The sequence below is a fragment of the Salmo trutta genome, chromosome 23 (genome assembly GCF_901001165.1).
Source record: "Salmo trutta chromosome 23, fSalTru1.1, whole genome shotgun sequence".
Lineage (NCBI taxonomy): Eukaryota > Metazoa > Chordata > Actinopteri > Salmoniformes > Salmonidae > Salmo > Salmo trutta.
The window spans coordinates 22,208,072-22,229,003 of NC_042979.1; the positions used below are offsets into that span (position 1 = coordinate 22,208,072).

Genomic DNA, 20,932 nt, shown 5'->3' on the forward strand with positions numbered 1-20,932 from the left:
CATTTCACTGTACCGTTTACACCCTGTATCCTGTGCACGGGACCAATACACTTTGATTGGATTTTAGATAAGCTAAAGAACTTTGTAGAGATTTACTAATACATAGTTAATATTGATTCCTTTTTTTGATGGCAATTTAAATGCACAGAAATACCGTGACAAGATCCTGAGGCCTATTTTTTGTAAAGTATCTTTGACCAACAGACGCATATCTGTATTCCAAGTCATGTGAAATCCATAGATTAGGCCCTAATTCATTTATTTCAATTGACTGATTTCCTCATATGAACTGTAACTCAGTAAAATGGCAATATGCTGCACATAGAACATTGATTGTTTTGGAAGTTGGTTGTGGGTTGTTGATCATTACTGTGTCGAGCCATTCGGCAGGATGAAGCTTATTTCAGTATATCAAGGCACAGTACAAGTCAAAACTCAAGTGATGACCTTATGTTGAGTCTTTGGCAGAAAGTGTGCTTTTCCATCCAGACATAATCAAACAATATGCAACAAGCCACAACTGTAGTGTAATAGCAAATTTGTAACAAGTGGTGCAACTAGAATTGAGGGATAACATAAGCAATATACAGAGTTACCACAGCAGCTCTTCTATGTTTTTGCCTTCTCTTCAAGACATATCTCTAAGTTTAAGTGCATTTGGATACAGCAGATTGTGTATTCTTCACTATAAATAATGTTGTTGCTGTTTACTCATAATGGACTTTTAATTAGACCGTTTAGATTATAAAAGAGGAGACATCTGTTCATCATTAATCCTACTTCTGGTGTTTACAATACACTTCAAATGTAATGTTTATCATTGACATTTCCACCCAGTAGGAAATCACTCTGCATACCATTATAAATCTGTCAAACAGTAGTTGGTACATGTTTATGATGCTCTGGGTGTAATTTCAGGCACGGCAGCTCAACACCAACAATTTAAAATAGGATACTAAAATCATTCCAATCCCGATTAAAAGGAAAATGCAGTTTAGAGGTATTAGGTTCTGATTTTAGGACCATGCAGATGCATGGGAGCGGGAGGGAAGGCAGTTTGTATGGCTGGCTGGCTTTATGAAGAATGCAGCTGCAGGGACCTGTGCAGAGGTAAAGATGGCTGTACTAGATTGCTTTGGCTAGGTAACTGCTGTTTGACTTGACATGAAACTAGAGTTTAATCTAGGTGCTGAGCTAGTGCGTAGCATCTAATTATTGTGTGACGTGTTTGTAGAATGTATAGCTTTGGGACACAACATCGAGAGTCTGTGTATTAGTTGGGACTCCCTGAGTTGTGAATTGTTTTGGTGGGTTGCGACTACACCAAAAAAACCTTTCCTGTCAATACAGGTATATGTATAATTTCTAGGAACTCTACCCACCAGACGTCAAGTGAAATGTGTCCCTCGCTATCAAATAAACATATGAATCCAACTTTTGTCAAAACCGTACCATATTCCTGCTGTGTAGACAGTGGTAGGTTTTGTGGTAGGAAGTCTGACGTGAATTGCCTGGTCTGCTGTTTGGACGAAAGTTGGATTCATGTTTATTTGATAGCGAACGATGCACAACTCAGGGAGTCCAAGCAATACACAGACTACTGATGTTGTGTCCCAAAGCTAAGTCCCCTATTGACTGAGGTTGAAATTACGTCCCTGTGTAATTCCCCAGGAATGCTCCACTTTCTCATTGTTGTCTCTCTCTTCCTCCCAGTCTGTGTTGGTAATAACATACAGGGAGCCTGATAATCCAGAGTACAAACAGTTTCAAGATGAGCTCCACATTAGAGCTCAGAAGGACTTTGATGTGAACATTGAACCCTCTCTGGTAAGTTGTTTGAAATCATGCCACATCTCAGCATCAGAGCCAAAAAGTTACTTGTTGAAAGGCTTTTACACCTTTGATAGGATTCTCCACACTAGAAAAAAGCACTGTGTTTTTGAAATATCTTTCAAAGGACCCGAGAGAGATCATAAAGCAGATAATTTATGCATAGTTAATAATGGACTTCTTTGATTCATGAAAAACTTCACTCTTCTTTGTGAAGATGTATAGCCTTTTGGCAGACTAAGTGTATGCAAACAGATATTTAAATAGAGACAGCCATAGACCCATGCTTATAGGCGTCAAGGTAGAATTCCAGGCAAATAGTAAACAAAGTCAATCAATCAACCAAATGTCATTTGTCACATGCTTCGTAAACAACAAGTGAAATGCTTACATTCGGGCCCTTCCCGACAATGCAGAGAGAATATTTTTGAAATAATAGAAAAATAATAACATAAGGAATAAATACACAATGAGTAATAATAACTTGACTATATACACGGGGTACCAGTACCGAGTCGATGTGCAGTGGGTACGAGGTAATTGAGCTAGATATGTACATATAGGTAGGGATAAAGTGACTAGGCAGCAGGATAGATAATAAACAGTAGCAGCAGCATATGTGATGAGTCAAATGCAACAAGGGTTAATGTAGATAGTCCAGGTAGCTATTTGGTTAACTAATTAACTAACCGTTTATCAGTCTTGTGGCTTGGTGGTAGAAGCTGTTCAGGTTCCTGTTGGTTCCAGACTTGTTGCTGGCTTATGTACAGACCTCCATTCCATTCCTTTCAGATGGATTTCATCGCTGGCTGCTTTTATGATGGCTTTGTGATGTATGCTAAGGCCTTGGAGGAGACGCTAGCTGAGGGAGGCTCCCAGAACGATGGAATCAGCATCACACAGAGGATGCAAAACCTGCGATTCTGGGGTGAATATTATGAGTTGATCATGGTGCTGTTTTTAGTTGACTTTGCATTCATCTATTTGGTGTCAATTGGGAAGGAAAAAGGTATTGCATTTGTTAAACCCATTGTTGCATTATGAGTGATATGAAATGTCTAAATGTGAATGTTTTCTGTGTTTAAGGGGTTACAGGACTTGTGACCACAGACAAAAACAATGCCAGGAACACTGATTTTAACCTCTGGGCAATGACAAATCAGGAATCTGGAGAGTATGGGGTAAGTGATACTTCTGCAGGTAGATCAATTTAAGCAAGACATCTAAAGCTTTTCTATTTTAGAAGCCACTCACAGAAAGACACAACTTGCTATTTTGTTTTCAGGCTTTGTTTTTCTGGCAAGTTAACTGTACAGTTGTGTTAAAGTCATGATACTTATTACTATTTCAAAAAGGACCAATAGCTTATAAACATTACACAATACATTTGTTGCTAATTTACTCTAGTGGTAGACAGTGCATCCTTATTTTATACTGTTTAAATTGTGGTCTGAAGTGCACACAATGCACAGTAGTGGTGACTGCAGCTCATGGCTCTGATTGGCTCAGATAGACTGATCACTTTGGCATCATCATGAGATTTGAGCTGCATGTAATGATGTCATGTAAATATGCTTTGATGAGTGGCCATATGTTCACTATGACAAAGGTACTTTTAGGTTAGTTTTGAGTGTGATTTACAAGATAATAATTAAGAGTTCTCCAAGTAAACATTTGGCATTATCAATATGTGTTTTCCTATGTGAACTTTCAATAACAGTGTTCATTTTCAAATTCCTGCTTTTACAATATCTCACAGATATTATAGCTATTGTTTATGGCTCTAGCCAACATTTCCATAGACATTTATATTTCTAAAATACAAAAATATATGTTGTCAAAAGATACATTTTTTTACTTTATGGTTTTTCTATTTTATATTTCAGTAGTAAATACTAGTAATGAGTGAGAGCAGTGCTTTTGGGTGACCGGTCTAATCTGTTACAGATGTTACAGTTGCTGTAATTACTGAAACAACAATTTCCCTCGAAATTCCTCTCCGCATAATGAGTTATGTGGAGCTGAAATCCCAATGCTTTGCTTGGAATTGCCAATATGCCATCAATGTAATTAAAAGCAAATGTTCAACGTCATGCAAAGGCTAAAGGCTATTACTGTTTGGGAGAAACAGTATTCTGGAGTACAGTACTCTTTTAATGATAAGATGTGTAAAAAACAACAATTTCCCTCAAATTCAAATGAAGATATTTGTTTATCTTGTCTTGTGCTCTACAAACACTTCCATGACTCTCTGAACTGTTCCAGAGTTGCTCTCTGGAGGACAAAAATGTTCCAGATCGATCAGAGAGTCCACTAACCTAACCAAAACTTCCCGATGTGAATAAATAGCTGATTAGAAAGACACGGGCCTTGTAGAAACCAGGAACTAGTGAATCCATTGATAACTGGTTGAGTTGAGTGGTCCTCCTGCTCCACAACAAACTCTTACAACCTGCATTGTTTTTCCATCCCTCTGAGTGGGGCTGCCCTTCCCCTTCACAGACTGACCAGCAGTGAGACCCAACATGCCTGTCTGGCCCTCCACTAGGAGGCTAAATTGACATTCTCCAGCGGCTGGTTAGAGACATGGGAGTCATGTTTCACAATGCCCTTCTGTGAAAAGGGAAGCTATTGACTGGGCTGACAAATCCCATAGCATCAAACAATAAACCTCCCATTGCTAGAGCTGAAAGGCCACCGTTTCTCAGACAACCTTTTCCAAACAGCTAATTTGTCTGAAAAGTGCCAGTTCTGTTGTCAACAATATCGTGTCTTGCTATACATATTAGTATATGTTAATGTTGAACATTTTAGTCACATATTTATTTATTATTGACGTGCCCCAAAAAAGCATGCCAATGATTTGCTTTCTTCACTGATGGGCTTATAGGTTTTAAAGGCACTGAACAAGAGTAACAGCTATTTTAATATGCAGCTTTAATGCTACTGTGAATTTAAACAGGCACTCGTTAGAGTAATACTGTGCTTTGTGCTCTTATTTGAAGTGGGAGAAAAACAGCTCATTTTAATTAGGTAACATGCTCCGTTTTCATCCCTCTGAATGAATCATTTGGCCATGGGAATTTCTGCCATCGCGTTTGTAAAAATTGCATAAACGTTTTCTTGATGTTTTGCAGCTTGTAGCCTATTACAATGGAACTAACAAAGAGATCATCTGGTCCTCAACGGAGAGGATTCATTGGCCCAAAGGAAGCCCACCTCTGGATAACCCACCGTGTGTCTTTTCTTCTGATGACCCCACCTGCGCTGATGGTATGTAAAGTAGACTGGCTCCTGTACAAGTGATTCATAGTTAAGTCAGGTGCTTATATAGTAGTACAGCAGTTTGACTAATTCAGCTACATGTTGTGCCGTCTGCGTTGGTTCTGTTTCATGTGCAACATGGTTTTTCATGGAAGGAACATATGGATGAAAAAACCTGCGTACTGTAGAAGGAGCAACACTTATTATGAAGTAATATACATGTATTAGCTAATAAATAATAATTAGGTAGGTCACTACAATGTGTTGATATGGTACCTATAGATATTGAATGAGGGGGAGAGTGATGAGAAGTAACAATCTCTCCAAATAGAGTCCATCCACAAATGATTATCTGACTTGTGAGTCTGGCTGTCTCAGGGGTATATGAGGAAGACCGGAGAGAGACACTCATGCACGATGATATACTACAGTATGCCTGCTGAACAAGGTTAAGAGGCAAACAGGATTCTGCCTTGTCTAGGAATGACCTTCTGACTCAGTTAGCATGAGTTGGACTGAAGGTGAACTGTAATGGAGCCACGCAGAGGGTCACTTATAGGAGGATGGTTGAAAAAGGCACATTTGAAAAAACTGCGGTGATGCAGCAAGTGGTGCGTTACATATATCTTCAAGACATCAATTTAGGCCAGTTTATTTAATTTAGGCCAGTGTGAGTTTAATGTAGGCCAGTGTGAGTTTAATTTAGGACAGTGTGAGCTTAATTTAGGCCAGTGTGAGTTTAATTTAGGCCAGTGTGAGCTTAATTTAGGCCAGTGTGAGCTTAATTTAAGGCAGTGTGAGTTTAATTTAGGCCAGTGTGAGTTTAATTTAAGCCAGTGTGAGTTTAATTTAGGCCAGTGTGAGTTTAATTTAGGCCAGTGTGAGTTTAATTTAAGCCAGTGTGAGTTTAATTTAGGCCAGTGTGAGTTTAATTTAAGCCAGTGTGAGTTTAATTTAGGCCAGTGTGAGCTTAATTTAGGCCAGTGTGAGTTTAATTTAGGCCAGTGTGAGTTTAATTTAGGCCAGTGTGAGCTTAATTTAGGCCAGTGTGAGCTTAATTTAGGCCAGTGTGAGCTTAATTTAGGCCAGTGTGAGCTTAATTTAGGCCAGTGTGAGTTTAATTTAGGCCAGTGTGAGTTTAATTTAAGCCAGTGTGAGTTTAATTTAGGACAGTGTGAGTTTAATTTAGGACAGTGTGAGTTTAATTTAGGCCAGTGTGAGTTTAATTTAGGACAGTGTGAGTTTAATTTAGGCCAGTGTGAGTTTAATTTTGGCCAGTGTGAGTTTAATTTAGGCCAGTGTGAGTTTAATTTTGGCCAGTGTGAGTTTAATTTTGGCCAGTGTGAGTTTAATTTAGGCCAGTGTGAGTTTAATTTAGGCCAGTGTGAGCTTAATTTAGGTTAGTGTGAGCTTAATTTAGGCTAGTGTGGAAGTACAATATGTTATTTTTAGGAAATGTTACTGGTGGATATTATGTCTGTAAGTGCTGGCTAATATAGAATACCCTAAAACTACAATTAAACGGTGTCTCAAATAGCCGGCCGTTCCTTTTAATAGCCAGGCAACGGCACACATTTCAGCAGATCAAAGCCTGTTTCAAATAAACGCCTGGTCTAAATGAATTATTTACAAGGTTACCATAATATTACTAAAAGTATCCCTGAGAGCTTGATTTTGGGACCTGTTCTCTTTACTATTTATATAAATAATATTGGTCTATTTTCAAAAACCTGCAACATTCTGTATGCAGATGTCACTGTTATGTAAGCTATTGCTTGGCTGACCAGGCTATGTTGGAGCTGCAATCTGATTTTGTTGCCTTGCAGAAAGACCTTGTTAATAAAAAATTGGTACTTAATGCGGGAAAACTAAATGTATGCTGTTTTCAAATTATCTTAGAAATATTTCAGATGGCTTACACATTTATGCATTGGTTGGTTCTTTCATTGAGCAGGTTCCCTCCTATAAATATCTGGGGTTTTGGATTGATAATAATTCGATTTTTTTTAAAACATACGGATGAGCTAGTTAAGAAGCTGAGATTTAAAGTAGGCTTCTTTTATAGAAATATATCATCCTTCTCCCTGAACAGCAGAAGGCAGATTGTACAGTCAACTTTCCTGCCAGTTCTTCACTACGGTGACACCATTTATTGGAATGCAGCAGCCACTACTCTTAAACCTTTGGATGTCGTCAACCATAGTGCCCTTCACTTTATCACAGGTGATAGTTTTAATACGCATCACTACATCCTGTGTCAAAAGGTTGGCTGGTCCTCATTAAAGTCCCGTAGATCACTTCATTACTCGATTTCTGTTTACAAAGCTCTACTATACACGCTTCCGAATGACCTAACTTCGTTGTTAAAGTATAAAAACATAAGACACCAAACCCGTTCACAGGTTTGGTTAACTCTTGAGATTCCTCGGGTCTCCACCGAACTAGGTAAATCGGCTTTTAGTTATAATGCTACACATTTTGGAATCACTTACGACATTCATTATATTTGGATTCCCTGGTGCCACTAGGGAATTTTGAAAACCCTGATGATAAATGAGTTTTGATTGACTTTAATAATTTGTTTATGATGCCTGTGATGTTCTAATGTAATGTACTTGTTATTGTATCTTGTTGTTTTATCTTGTGTCTTGTATTTTTTTATTTTATGTTTTCAGGGAACCATTGAAAATTAGACCCTGTTCTCAATTGGTCTCCCCTGATTAAATAAAAGTTTTAAAAAATATCATAAATTGTTTGCGAGGTTTAATGTTTGACTTATTACATTAAATAATTCAGTAATGATTGGAAAAATTATGCCAATTATCCGTTTTTATCGCCAGTAAGAAACTGCTAGCCATTGGCTGCTAACCAATCAATTCCCCGAAAAATCAGCACTGAGCATATTTCAGGTCTGCTGAACACAAACTTCAACGTTGTGAAAATTCTGTGCAACTTGCAGTGCGCGTTTACTGAGTGAGCGTTTACTGTGAACACTGAGGCGGTACCCAAGAAGCCTACTGTGGCTATTTGATCATAATGTAGGCCTACCAGAGTGGCCTACCATCAAAAACAATGGAGAAAATGCATCCCATAACAATTTTATCATTCACCCTACAGTAGCAGTCAATGTGTGGTGTTCATTGTAGGCCTACATTCCATAAGACTTTTGAAAAAAAAACATGCAGGACTTGTCCTTCAGACAAGGAGGTGCCTGAAAATGTTGTTGTGTTGTTTGATGCAAGAAATCCCTTTACAAAATAAAATGCATTATTATTCCCATACCATTATTACAGAGAATCAGACAAATTATGCTACCCTCTGCCTATTGGCTACTTTGCTTATTCAAGCCTTTCTCAAAATACAACACTGCCCCTTTAAGAAAAGAAAATCTCATTACCTGACTCACTTTTCAAATATGTCTAGAATTGTAAACATTTTGTGCTCTTGCAGGAAGCAATCACTCCCCTATTGCTGACTACAAATGATCTATAACTGGGCTAATAACTCACTAACTAGCAAAGGATATGAACAAAATGTGCACATGGCTACATGCAGCTCTCGCTTTGATCTCAAAACAAGCGCATCTACTCACGACCACTCATGCTGTAAACACAGTCTAGTTCAAAGTACAACCTACATCCAAATCTCTTGAATAGTTAGTTTTGTTTCGGTATGTTGCATTGAAAGTGGCTAATATTGCGTTGATTTGACCACAGTAAAGGGAAACGTTGATAGTGTTAGGGAAAGCTCTAGAACAGTGGTCACCAACCTTTTCTGAGTCAAGATCACCTTCTGAGTCAAAATGCAAGCCGAAATCTACCGCTCAGTAATTTTTTTTAACATGACTTAAACGTAAGCCTATGAAACATTAACCATTTAAAAACTGTACAGAAGCAATGAGGTTTGTACAGTAAGCTATCGGCCCAATAAATTATCTATGCATATTGGCTTTGCTTGAATTGCCCTGCCAATGCATTATTTAAATATTTGAGGTAGGCTATATGAACACACTGGTAATAGATCCATTGTTGTATTACTTGTGAGGCACAGCTGGGTGAGCATACATTTAAGTAATTCATGTTGTTACTCCTATGAACAGAGAAAGTGAAATATTCTCTGATATTAAAAAAGACCCAAACCACTAATAATAACAACAACGCAAGCCTATAGATACACTTTCCTACTCATTCATTACTGCTGCAGTGCTTGTTGTAGTACTGAGTGGAAATATGAAGAACACACATTTTATGGCTTATAAAAGTGTTGAATACAAAGTGTTGACAGTGCTGAGTAAGAACTTAAACATGAACTCACTCGCTCTTTGACAGTCTATCTCTAGTATCTCTCTAGTTTTGAAATCTCACAGTATCAACTTTGCTATAGCTTTATTTTATTCCTGCTACATTACTGCAGACACGGTAGTCTGATTGGCCAGCGTTAGGCCTATAGTGCACTTGATTTGCTCTCCGGGCCTGGCGGGAAGGCAGAGTTTGTACCTTCTACCATATGAAATGGTTCAAAATGGCAACAGTTCGCCTGCCCAGCGCGCAAGGCAGCTGAATCAAGTGTATCTACCGCCATCAGCCCGAGACAAATAAAAAAATAGGAACACAAGGCTTTATTGTTTATTGTTGGGTTTTTTACAAAAATGTTGGGCAATCGACTAGGAATGCCTTGGACATTGACCAGTCGATTGCGATCGACCGGTTGGTGACCACTGCTCTAGAAAGTTGAGTGAAGTTCAATCTTGTGCTTCTCTCTGTGGGCTCAGCGGCAGGCCCTGGAAGAGCTGCGAGGTAGTCTCGGCAGGCCCCCGGGGAGCTGCGCGGTAGTCTCGGGGCTATTGCGCGCCTGCTGCTAACAGCTGAGAACTACTAGCTAACTGGCAAGCACAAAACAGTCAACAACTTCGGGAGTACAAACCCCCAGAAATCAGCCAATCGCCCTAAAGTGGCAAAAGTAAGAACTATCAAACAGTTAAAGAGGAGAATAATTATTCTGGCATACTAAGAAAAAAGAAACGTGACACAGTTGTGTAAATGGTAACACGTTAGTGCAGGAAATGAAGAAGTTGATTAAAATGCTGGAAGTGAATGCTGGAATCAAACAATTAACTATGCAAATGAGCAAAAGCTGTGTGAATTAAGGAAATAGACACCTGGCTCAAATAGAAGCCTGTCTCTAATAAGTGCATGTTACGTTCAGTGATTTAAGCAAATAAAGTTTTACGGTACCCAAATACAGAATAAATTCATTTCAGGAAAGCATTGTGGAGTTTTAATACTATTGATTTTTGAAAGCATCATTTGGTTTTGAAAACAAATATAAATCTTGAAATGTAAATTAAAGGAGAAATGTGTACATTGCTGTGTTTCCCTGTATTTTCAGCTCATCTTCCAGTGCTGGGGATTGTAGCTGTCGGGTCTGGCTTAGCCCTCATTATTTTTGGAATCTCCAGCTTCCTCATTTACAGGTGAGTTGTTTTGTTCATTCAGGCTTGTGCTCTGAAGACCAAGCGAGTGAAATTAACATCTTTCATCTTGGAGGGAGGTAGAGGGAAGGGGAGAGAGGGAGGGAGAGGGAGGGAGGGATAGAGGAAGGGAGGGAGAGAGGGAGGGAGAGCGAGCGAGAGAGAATTGATGTGTTTCAAAGAGGATTTATTAGGAGCACAACTATAGATGCCAGCATGAAACGTACATGATTGTTGCCAGGAGCAACCACTCAGCAAGTGAATGTGGAAAAGTAAAGCAGAAAAGTATGTCAGTTCCCAAGGTAAACTCAGTTACACTACCTGGCCTAAATATTTGAACATCTACATAGTTACGCTCACATAATAGTAATTAACACGTTCCTTTGTTATTATTCTTTACACTGAATGTAGACAGAGACCTTTGCTTGATCTCCAGTCGCATTCTATGAACTTTGCTATGAACCTGTTTGTGAAATGAAATAGATTTCCGTTGAGCTAAGTTCTAGTTTTTCATAATTGCTTTTTAAACACGGAGGCTAGAAACACCCACATGTACTTGTGCATCTGCTGGGAAAATGATTGGTACTCTCACCCCTGTCTATGTAGGGGCTGCATTCGGTCTTCAACAAGGTCTAGAGGGCTGCTCTGAAAATTGGTTATACTTCCTCGCCGTCAAAATTAGCAAAAAGCAATCATTTCTGGAATTTCCGAAGCTGCCTGAATGTCTAGCTTTAATTTCTATGATTATTAGCGAGCTGGACACAGTCAAGGAAATGTATGAATGTAGGTCAATTTTCATTTCTACACTGTTTCGATTTGGTTTTAGTCATTTTAAAGTATGTTGAGTTCGTTTTCCCAATATTATTTTTACTTAGACCACCCGTGGTCCGGATATTTGACACCCCTTACTTATCTAGCGCGACATGTAAATGTTCGCACATGCTCTTCATGCAGATGGAGTTTTGGCAGTAAATGAATGCATCTACTGTCACCCTTAATATTGATGTTAATGTTGTCCGTCACAGGTGGAACACTGATATTTCATATTAATTATGTTTAATATCAAAACATTCATTGGCCTCCCTCTATTTGCCAGGATTTTAATGACCAAATCTATATAATTTCTTCTCACAGTTAGATACTTAAAAAGGTATTCCTCAGGAAATAGACAGTTGCATTTTTGGAGTGAAACATATGTTTGGGTCATTGGCTTTATATGAAACTCCATGATTTGGCTATATAGAGTTCTCTTATAGTGGTTTTGAACAAACACATTTTCTCACAGAGGTCACAATTTATGGTGTCATTTCTTCCATGTGTATCTTACAACATTCAAAGAAGGGTCATCTTGGCTTCCTAATGAAGACTGACTGGGTTTAAATGTGTGTGAAGTGCAGGGTTGGGTAGGTTACTTTCTAAATGTAATTTGTCCAAAATTGTAATCAGTAATGTAACTTTTGGATTACCCAATCTCAGTAACGTAATCTGATTACATTCATTTACTTTTAGATTACTTTCTCCATAAGAGGCATTAGAAGAAGACAGAAATGTATGTTTCCAATTGAACAAAATCTATTGTAAGATAAATCAATGTTAAAGTTTAAATAGCTGGCCATATATGGATGTTAAAATGTTCTACTACATATAATAATACAATTAAATGATATCTTTACATTAACAACCAAAGGCTATCAGAATTCCAGTCATTACAATAACTGTTATACCCCTTGATCTTCAAGAATAGGACTTGGAAATATGGAAGTATAGATTAGCCAAATTATTTTACCTGAGCATAACCCCAAAACGAAGGATTTATAAGACAGCCCTACTCTGTTGTTTATGATTTTGTTGTCATGGAGGACTGATTGGGCTCATTGATTCGAGTTGAAAAATAAATGCTGCGCTCATGGAATGGCATGCTTTGAGCACTACTGAGAAGTGCTATTTACATTTGGAAAATGAATGCCATATGCTGCATTTGCTATAGGCCTATTGTTTACCTTTTCGTTGGTGACACTTTGATATCTTGATAAAATGCAGCAGTTTAAAGGGCAAATCCACAGATGACACAATAACAAAACGGCCCGCCTCGCCTCTGTTTTGATGAAAAGCTGAGTGATGGGCCTGGAGAAATGTAACCACTCTCAGATTAATAGACAGAGCTATGGATGCAAGGACTGACCATCCATGATATCAAAATGATTGTTTTAACCATGGTATGAGGCTATACAGTGTTTGTTTACATTTACAATGTTTACAGACATTGGACAAAAACAAGCTGATATTTTGGGTTCTCATGGAGTGTGACAGTTGAACTAAGCTCATGAGACATTTATTTATAAGTTATATTTTTATTATATTCTTCAAGAATCAATGGATATACACCACCGGTCAAAAGTTTTAGAACACCTACTCATTCAAGGGTTTTCTTTATTTTTTTTACTATTTTCTACATTGTAGAATAATAGTGAAGACATAAACACTATGAAATAACACATATGGAATCATGGTAGTAACCAAAAAAGTGCAAAGCTGTCATCAAGGCAAAGGGTGGCTACTTTGAAGCGTCTCAAATATAACATATATTTTGATTTGTATAACACTTTTTTGGTTACTACATGATTCCATATGTGCTATGTCATAGTTTTGATGCCTTCACTATTATTCTACAATGTTGAAAATAGTAAAAATAAAGAAAACCCCTGGAATGAGTAGGTGTGTCCAAACTTTTGACTGGTACTGTATATATCATTTGTAAGTCCAAAAATGGATGTAGCAACTACAGATTGTCCATTGAAGTCTATCAAAAGTGTGTCCATTAGGCCTATGGATTTTATTTTAGCAGTATGAATTAGATTGAGCAATAAAACACAGACTTTTAATCCTTAGGCTGGGATCTGCACTGTGCAGCTGTTGTGAGAGCACATTTTTCACTGGCTGTCCACTGGTTTCAAAAACAATGATTGATAGGCAGCTTAAACTTCTTGAATTGACCTTTATTGGGTTCAAATACACATTTAGATTTGTGAACAGCCATCCACAACAACCACAATCCGTAAAGTGCAAATAGATAAATGAGAGAGCAGCAGTGTGATTCACATCAATGCGCTATGTAGATATCAATAATAAGTGATATCCGTATCGCTGTAGACTTAACCACTGCTGTCATCCTTACCTCCAAGCGTTTATCCAAATTTGATCATCTTTTGATGCCGACAGCAGTCGCACCATTGGAAGACATAGCTTGGACTGTAGCCTACAAAAGCCTATTCCTGCTCTTTTCCCGCGATCCATCAAACACATTTGGTGTGTCATCATAGTGGTCTCTGACTGGTGGTCAGACTCGCTCTGGTGGGAAAAACATTTTTTAATGCTGATTTGAATGTCATTGCGAAAGAAGAGAAGTGTCAAAGATTTGTTTTCGCAAACATCTCTTCTGAACTTAAAAATCATCCTTGAAGTAATCATCTAGTTTTTTAAAAGTATCTGTAATCTGATTGCAATATTTGATCTGGTAATGTAACGATGACAGTTAGTGTTTTTTTGTAATCCCTTACATGTAATGGATTATAACTCCCCATCCCTGGTGAAGTGTTAGGGGATGCTGAGCAGAATCTACTATAGGGCTCTGTAGTTTAATGGAGAGTTTGTCCAGCAAAGGTATTCACATATGGGATTTATGAAACAATAGAGCTAGTGTGGAGCACTTTGGTGCTGCGGCTGCCAGACTGCAAATGAAGGCCTTTAAATAGAAAAATACTTTTTGGGGCAGAGAGAATTGGTTTAATAGTGTTTCCTGCCCTAAAAGATTGCACCGCTCCCCAGCGATAATGTGACATTTCCATTCTTCCACATGGGCACAGTCCAGAGAGCTTATACAGTTGAAGTCGGAAATTTACATACACTTAGGTTGAAGTCATTAAAACTCGTTTTTCAACCACTCCACAAATTTCGTTTTAACAAACTATAGTTTTGGCAAGTTGGTTAGGACATCTACTTCGTGCATGACACAAGTCATTTTTCCAACAATTGTTTACAGACAGATTATTTCACTTATTTCACTTGTATCACAATTCCAGTGGGGCGGCAGGTAGCGTTGGACTAGTAACCGAAAGGTTGCAAGATCGAATCCATGTAGCTGACAAGGTAAAAATCTGTCCTTCTGCCCCTGAACAAGGCAGTTAACCCACTGTTCCTAAGCTGTCATTGAAAATAAGAATTTGTTCTTAACTGACATGCCTAGTAAAATAAAAAATACGGCTCAGGAAGGAGATGTATTCTGTCTCCTAGAGATGAATGTACTTTGATGCGAAAAGTGCAAATCAATCCCAGAACAACAGCAAAGGACCATGTGAAGATGCTGGAGGAAACAGGTACAAAAGTATCTATATCCACAGTAAAACAAGTCCTGTATTGACATAACCTGAAAGGCCACTCGGCAAGGAAGAAGCCACTGCTCCAAAACCACCATAAAAAAGCAACTGCATGGGGACAAAGATTGTACTTTCTGGAGAAATGTCCTCTGGTCTGATGAAACACAAATAGAACTGTTTGGCCATCGTTATGTTTGGAGGAAAAAGGGGGATGCTTGCAAGCCGAAGAACACCATCCCAACCTTGAAGCACGGGGGTGGCAGCATCATGTTGTGGGGGTGCTTTGCTGCAGGAGGGTCTGGTGCACTTCACAAAATAGATGGCATCATGAGGAGGAAAATTATGTGGACATATTGAAACAACATCTCAAAATATCAGTCAGGAAGTTAAAGCTTGGTCGCAAATGGGTCTTCCAAATGGACAATGACCCCAAGCATACTTCCAAAGTTGTGGCAAAATGGCTTAAGGACAACAAAGTCAAGGTATTGGAGTGGCCAACACAAAGCCCTGACCTCGATCCTATAGAATATTTGTGGGCAGAACTGAAAAAGCTTGTGCGAGCAAGGAGACCTACAAACCTGACTCAGTTACACCAGCTCTGTCAGGAGGAATGGGCCAAAATTCACCCAACTTATTGTGGGAAACTTGTGGAAGGCTACCTGAAAAGTTTGACCCAAGTTAACCAATTTAAAGGCAATGCTACCAAATACTGAAATAAATCATTCTCTCTGCTATTATTCTGACATTTCACATTCTTAAAATAAATTGGTGATCCTAACTGACCTAAGACAGGGAATTTTTACTAGAATGAAATGTCAGGAATTGTAAAACTGTGTTGAAATGTATTTGGCTAAGGTGTATGTAAACTTCCGACTTCAACTGTATATACTCACTGGCATGAAACAAATAACTTTACACAAATCAACAACCAATCAGCATACTGCTAAAGCAACACTTGAGTGGTTTAAGGGGAAACATTTAAATGTCTTGGAATGGCCTAGTCAAAGCCCAGACCTCAATCCAATTGAGAATCTGTGGTATGACTTAAAGTTTGCTGTACACCAGCGGAACCCATCCAACTTGAAGGAGCTGGAGCAGTTTTTCCTTAAAAAATGGGCAAAAATTCCAGTGGCTAGATGTGCCGTGACATAGAGACATACCCCAAGAGACTTACAAGTTTTTATCTGGTTTATGAATTGTCTAAAAGTAGCTGATTAGTAAAAGTAGCTGATCAGACACTTACTTACTAAGATGAGGCTTATCTTGTAGTTCTTATGTTTGGTACAACTTATGTCTGTTTTAGACATTCCTGCAGTTAATACAGTTTCCTACTTAGTCAAGGAGTCACTAGAAAGCCCAGTACCTTTTGTTTTCTACTCTGGAATGCAGGGCCATGGAAGTTGGTTCCTGTGCATACACATCAAGAACAGCTCCAAGTCTTCAATGTTAAGACCCAGCAAAGGAGGACGGGAGTTAAGATCAAATGAGTGGTGATTGGCCACTGTGGGTGGAAATGCAGCACTTGCAGAAAGAGGAAATACATTTAAGTACATGTACCTTACATGTGAGCGAAAATAGCGGTTTTATTTGTTTTTCCAGAACACATTTTCATGTCACATGTACGGTACATGTAGTTAGATAATTATTCAATAGGTGGCTCAGCAGAGGGGTAAAATCCACCAATATGCAAACGCTGCAATAATGTACTGGCACCATCTGGAAGTGTCTTGCACCTTTTAGACTGACCTGGAATGTGTGGGCTCGGCTCTTTTCCCCCCTTCATTTTCAATGTATCAAACTAATAACGATTTCCCCCTCAAAACGCTCACATTCTTAACATTGAAGCCATGCTTGAGGATTTTAAAAACATGGAATTTTTGCAGCAAATCGGGGGGATGTTGAGAAACACCAGGTCCTGAGAGATCTGCACCAGATGTGTTTATTCACTTGGATATTTTTTTTCCACATCTCAGAGTGACTTCCAGTTATACTGGTGTTTAAAAATAAAAAGTCAATACATTTTTAAGTGGTCTATTTTTGGTCACACGGTATTTAGTTTTGTTCTGGTAACTTACAGTTTGATCAACATTGGGGAGGTAGAATTGTAACATTGCATCATTACAGTTAATATCATAATTCCACAACTTTATTTTGATAATTTTTCATAGAGCTGTGGACAGTTCAAACTATACCCGTTGTCAGTGTTAGACTGCTGAACCCAAATCATTCATTTACTGCATTTATCAGATAGTATCTGAGGAAATACCACTGACAAACGTTTAATATCTTATTTGAAATGGCAAGTTTCAATTATGTTGAAAGATCATAACAGTAATGATTCTATCATGTTTGAACAATCTGATAACAACAATGTATGCGTAATGTATCTACATGCTAGAGTTTCAGTTCTGTGCCTTTGTTGTAAACACTTTTACTAATGTGTCCTCCTGCTGTTCTTGTTGAAGGAAACTGAAGCTGGAAAAGGAGTTGGCTGGAATGCTGTGGAGGATAAAGTGGGAGGACCTGCAGTTTGAGAGCCCCAACAAATATCCCAAAAAAGCAGGCAGCCGTCTCACCCTCTCACAGGTACATTTGTCTCTGAAATATCCTGTCAAGACTCAAGAGTTAAAACCAATGAATTACCTGTACTATGTTGTTTATTAGTCGTTCAGCGCGATCTCATATTATGACATTTCCTCACAATTGGATGTTAATATTGTTTTGATTTCGTCAGTAGTCCTGTCACTGCCGTGTATCAGAGATTAAGATGCTATTGTTTCTCTAGCAGATTAGAATTCCATTTTAGCCAGTGTGAAAGAAAAGGCTCAACAGATGCAGTTTGTCTCACTAAAACCTCTCTACAGACCCACAGTATCACTGCTACCTCTCTCATTGCTTTGTTCTTAAAGCATCTTTGAGATTCTGTTTGTAATGTTTGTAATATAAAATACATCTATTATTATTATTATTATTATTATTATATGCAACAGAGGAATAGATATCTGTCTCCGTGGTACAATTCGTGACATTGTTGTTTAATAGCACACAAAATGTGCAGTAACAACACTGGCATTGGAATATATCTAAAACTGTAGTTACATGTTGGTGTCTGTACATACAATATATGTTTTACATTGAGAGCGAAACAGAGAAAGAGAGAAAGACAGTCCAATCCTTTGATAGTTTAAACATTCTTGAAAGTCTTCCCGGTGGTTTACTGAAGGTGGCTGGGTTTGCGATGGCAGACACATATTAAATGATTGTTAAAATAATCCCAAATCTTACAGTACACACGTGCAGACATTCATGCACGCACATGCACACACCTTCTTCATTACAAGCTTTCAGTCCAATTCCTGGGATAATAGCGTTGAAAACATGTTGATTTTTCTGACCAATTTATTTCCAGTATGCCACGTGTTGCCAGTATTTGCATTATCTAAACATGTGTAGTGCATGCTGACACTTAATACATTACCCTCACTCCCTTTTCATTCACTCTGTGTACACCCGTTGCTACACATACGTCTCCCAGAGATACGGTTTAGCGTATGAAAATGGCAATTCTTCATTTAACTGGCAAATATACCCATTGCAGTTACATATGAATAAAATGTTCAAGCTATTGCAAAGAACTCAACTGAATTGTTTAAGTGAACATTGTATATTTGTATATGTAATGATAACCAAACTGAACCTAACTGTAGTGTACCTGAACATTTCTCTGACTGTATCTTATCTGAGAAAGGATACTTGTTACTCCTTCCAGAGAGGCTCCAGCTACGGCTCCTTGATAACTGCCCATGGAAAATATCAGCTATTTGCTAAAACAGGCTATTTTAAGGTAAGGCTTTCTGAGTTCTGATATTTTCAACTCCTGCTCACCCACATGTACACGCTCACAGAGGAGATGGAGAAGAGAGTGGGTGAGCTCTGCACAGCTCAGCTGGCTGGTTTTAATGTGATACACAGTGTGCTTCACACCTCGTCTGGACACAGCGAGCAAAGTGTTGTTGTTGTTAATGTCTCTGTTTAATGAGTCTACTGAGAAGGGGGAGGATTATGTAAAAAACGTCAGGCTTTGAATGTTGAGACGTGGTTGTTGGCTACATGTAACACATTTCTTCTCTATAGGAATATGCTGTAAAGTATCCAAAGCATTATATTTTCGCCTTTTTTCTATTTAGAATGCACACCTTGAATTTGATGGTGAGCTGCTCAATTGCTATATTCATCCTATTGTACCTAGCAGTCTATCATGTACTGTGTCTCCCTGGATTTCTCTCGCTTCCCCACCTTCTCTGTAGATTGACTTATCGTCCCATATCAAAGTGACAGATATAACTCTCCATCTTGGTAGCATAGAGTTCATGTTAAATATACCTGGCACACAGATACCATACTCTGTTAAAGGAACACTAAAGTACACCTATTTTTACTTATGTTTTTCCCTTTCTCTTCCTTCCAAGAATTCAGTGAATAAGAATGGAATACGTCAATGTTCCCATGAACCTTATACATGTCCTTTCTTTTCGCTATTTTCCTACAATGAATGGATGCCTGTCTGTCACACAGTTCCAAAAGATGGTCACATTTAGTTCTCTGTACACCACACAGTAGTCTGTCACGCAGCCTGCGTAGAAGGTTATTAATATCTGTCTCTTTGACACAGGGCAACCTGGTGGCCATCAAACATATGAACAAGAAGAGGATAGAGCTGACCAGACAAGTGCTGTTTGAACTCAAACATGTAAGTCCAGTTCCGTGCCAAATATTTTACTGTATACAGTGCCTTCGGAAAGTATTCAGACCCCTTCACTTTTTCCACATTTTGTTACGTTAAATCCATATTCTAAAATCCACACACAATACCACAGAATGACAAAGCAAAAACAGGTTTTTAGACATTTTATGAAATGTAAAAACAGAAATACATTTTGTACATAAGTATTCAGACCTTTTGCTATGAGACTCAAAATTGAGCTCAGGTGCATCCTGTTTCCATTGATCATCCTTGAGATGTTTCTACAACGTGATTGCAGTCCACCTGTGGTAAATTCAATTGATTGTACATGATTTGTAAAGGCACACACTTGTCTAGATAAGGTCCCACTGTTGACAGTGCATGTCAGAGCAAAAACCAGAGCTCCGAGACAGGATTGTGTAGAGGCACAGATCTGGGGAAGGGTACCAAAAAATGTCTGCAGCATTGGAGGTCCCCAAGAACAGTGGCCTCCATCATTCTTAAACTGAGGAAGTTTGGAACCACCAAGATTCTTCCTAGAGCTGGCCGCCCAGCCAAACTGATGGTCACTCTGACAAAGCTCCAGAGTTCCTCTATGGAGATGGGAGAATCTTTCAGAAGGACAACCATCTCTGCAGCACTACAACAATCAGGCCTTTATGGTTGAGTGGCCAGACAGAAACCACTCCTCAGTAAAAGACACGACAACCCGCTTGGAGTTTGCCAAAAGGCACCTAAAGGACTCTCAGACCATGAGAAACAAGATTCTCTGGTCTGATTAAACCAAGATTGAACTCTTTAGCCTGAATGCCAAGCGTCATGTTTTAAGGAAACCTGGCACCATCCCTACGGTGAAGCATGGTGGTGGCAGCATCATGCTGTGGGGATGTTTTTCAGTGGCAGGGACTGGGAGATTAGTCAGGATTGAGGCAAAGATGAACGGAGCAAAGTACAGAGAGATCCTTAATGAAAACCTGCTCCAGAGCGCTCAGGACCTCAGACTGGGGCGAAGGTTCACCTTCCAACAGGACAACAACCGTAAGTACACAGCCAAGGCAACGCAGGAGTGGCTTCGGGACAAGTCTCTGAATGTCCTTGACTGGCCTAGCCAGAGCCCGGACTTGAACCTGATAGCTGTGCAGCAACACTCTCCATCCAACCTGACAGAGTGTCACACCCTGACCAATTTTCAGTAGAAAATTTTTATACATTTACAAAAATGTCTAAAAACCAGTTTTTGCTTTGTCATTA

General features: G+C 38.8%; 1 protein-coding gene across 2 annotated transcripts in view; it reads left to right on the forward strand.

Moving 5' to 3' along the window:
• Nucleotides 1-20,932, forward strand: part of LOC115159593 (atrial natriuretic peptide receptor 2) — a 53,326-nt gene that overhangs the window by 12,848 nt on the left and 19,546 nt on the right. Inside the window, exons 3-10 of one of the 2 annotated variants that reach the window (XM_029709465.1) lie at nt 1,714-1,827; nt 2,623-2,758; nt 2,917-3,011; nt 4,968-5,103; nt 10,483-10,567; nt 17,403-17,523; nt 18,686-18,781; nt 19,610-19,687. In XM_029709465.1, the coding sequence (XP_029565325.1) occupies nt 1,714-1,827; nt 2,623-2,758; nt 2,917-3,011; nt 4,968-5,103; nt 10,483-10,567; nt 17,403-17,523; nt 18,686-18,781; nt 19,610-19,687 (861 nt within the window). The remainder of the gene's footprint in view (nt 1-1,713; nt 1,828-2,622; nt 2,759-2,916; nt 3,012-4,967; nt 5,104-10,482; nt 10,568-17,402; nt 17,524-18,685; nt 18,782-19,609; nt 19,688-20,932) is intronic. The other variant, XM_029709466.1, reaches the window with a different exon arrangement.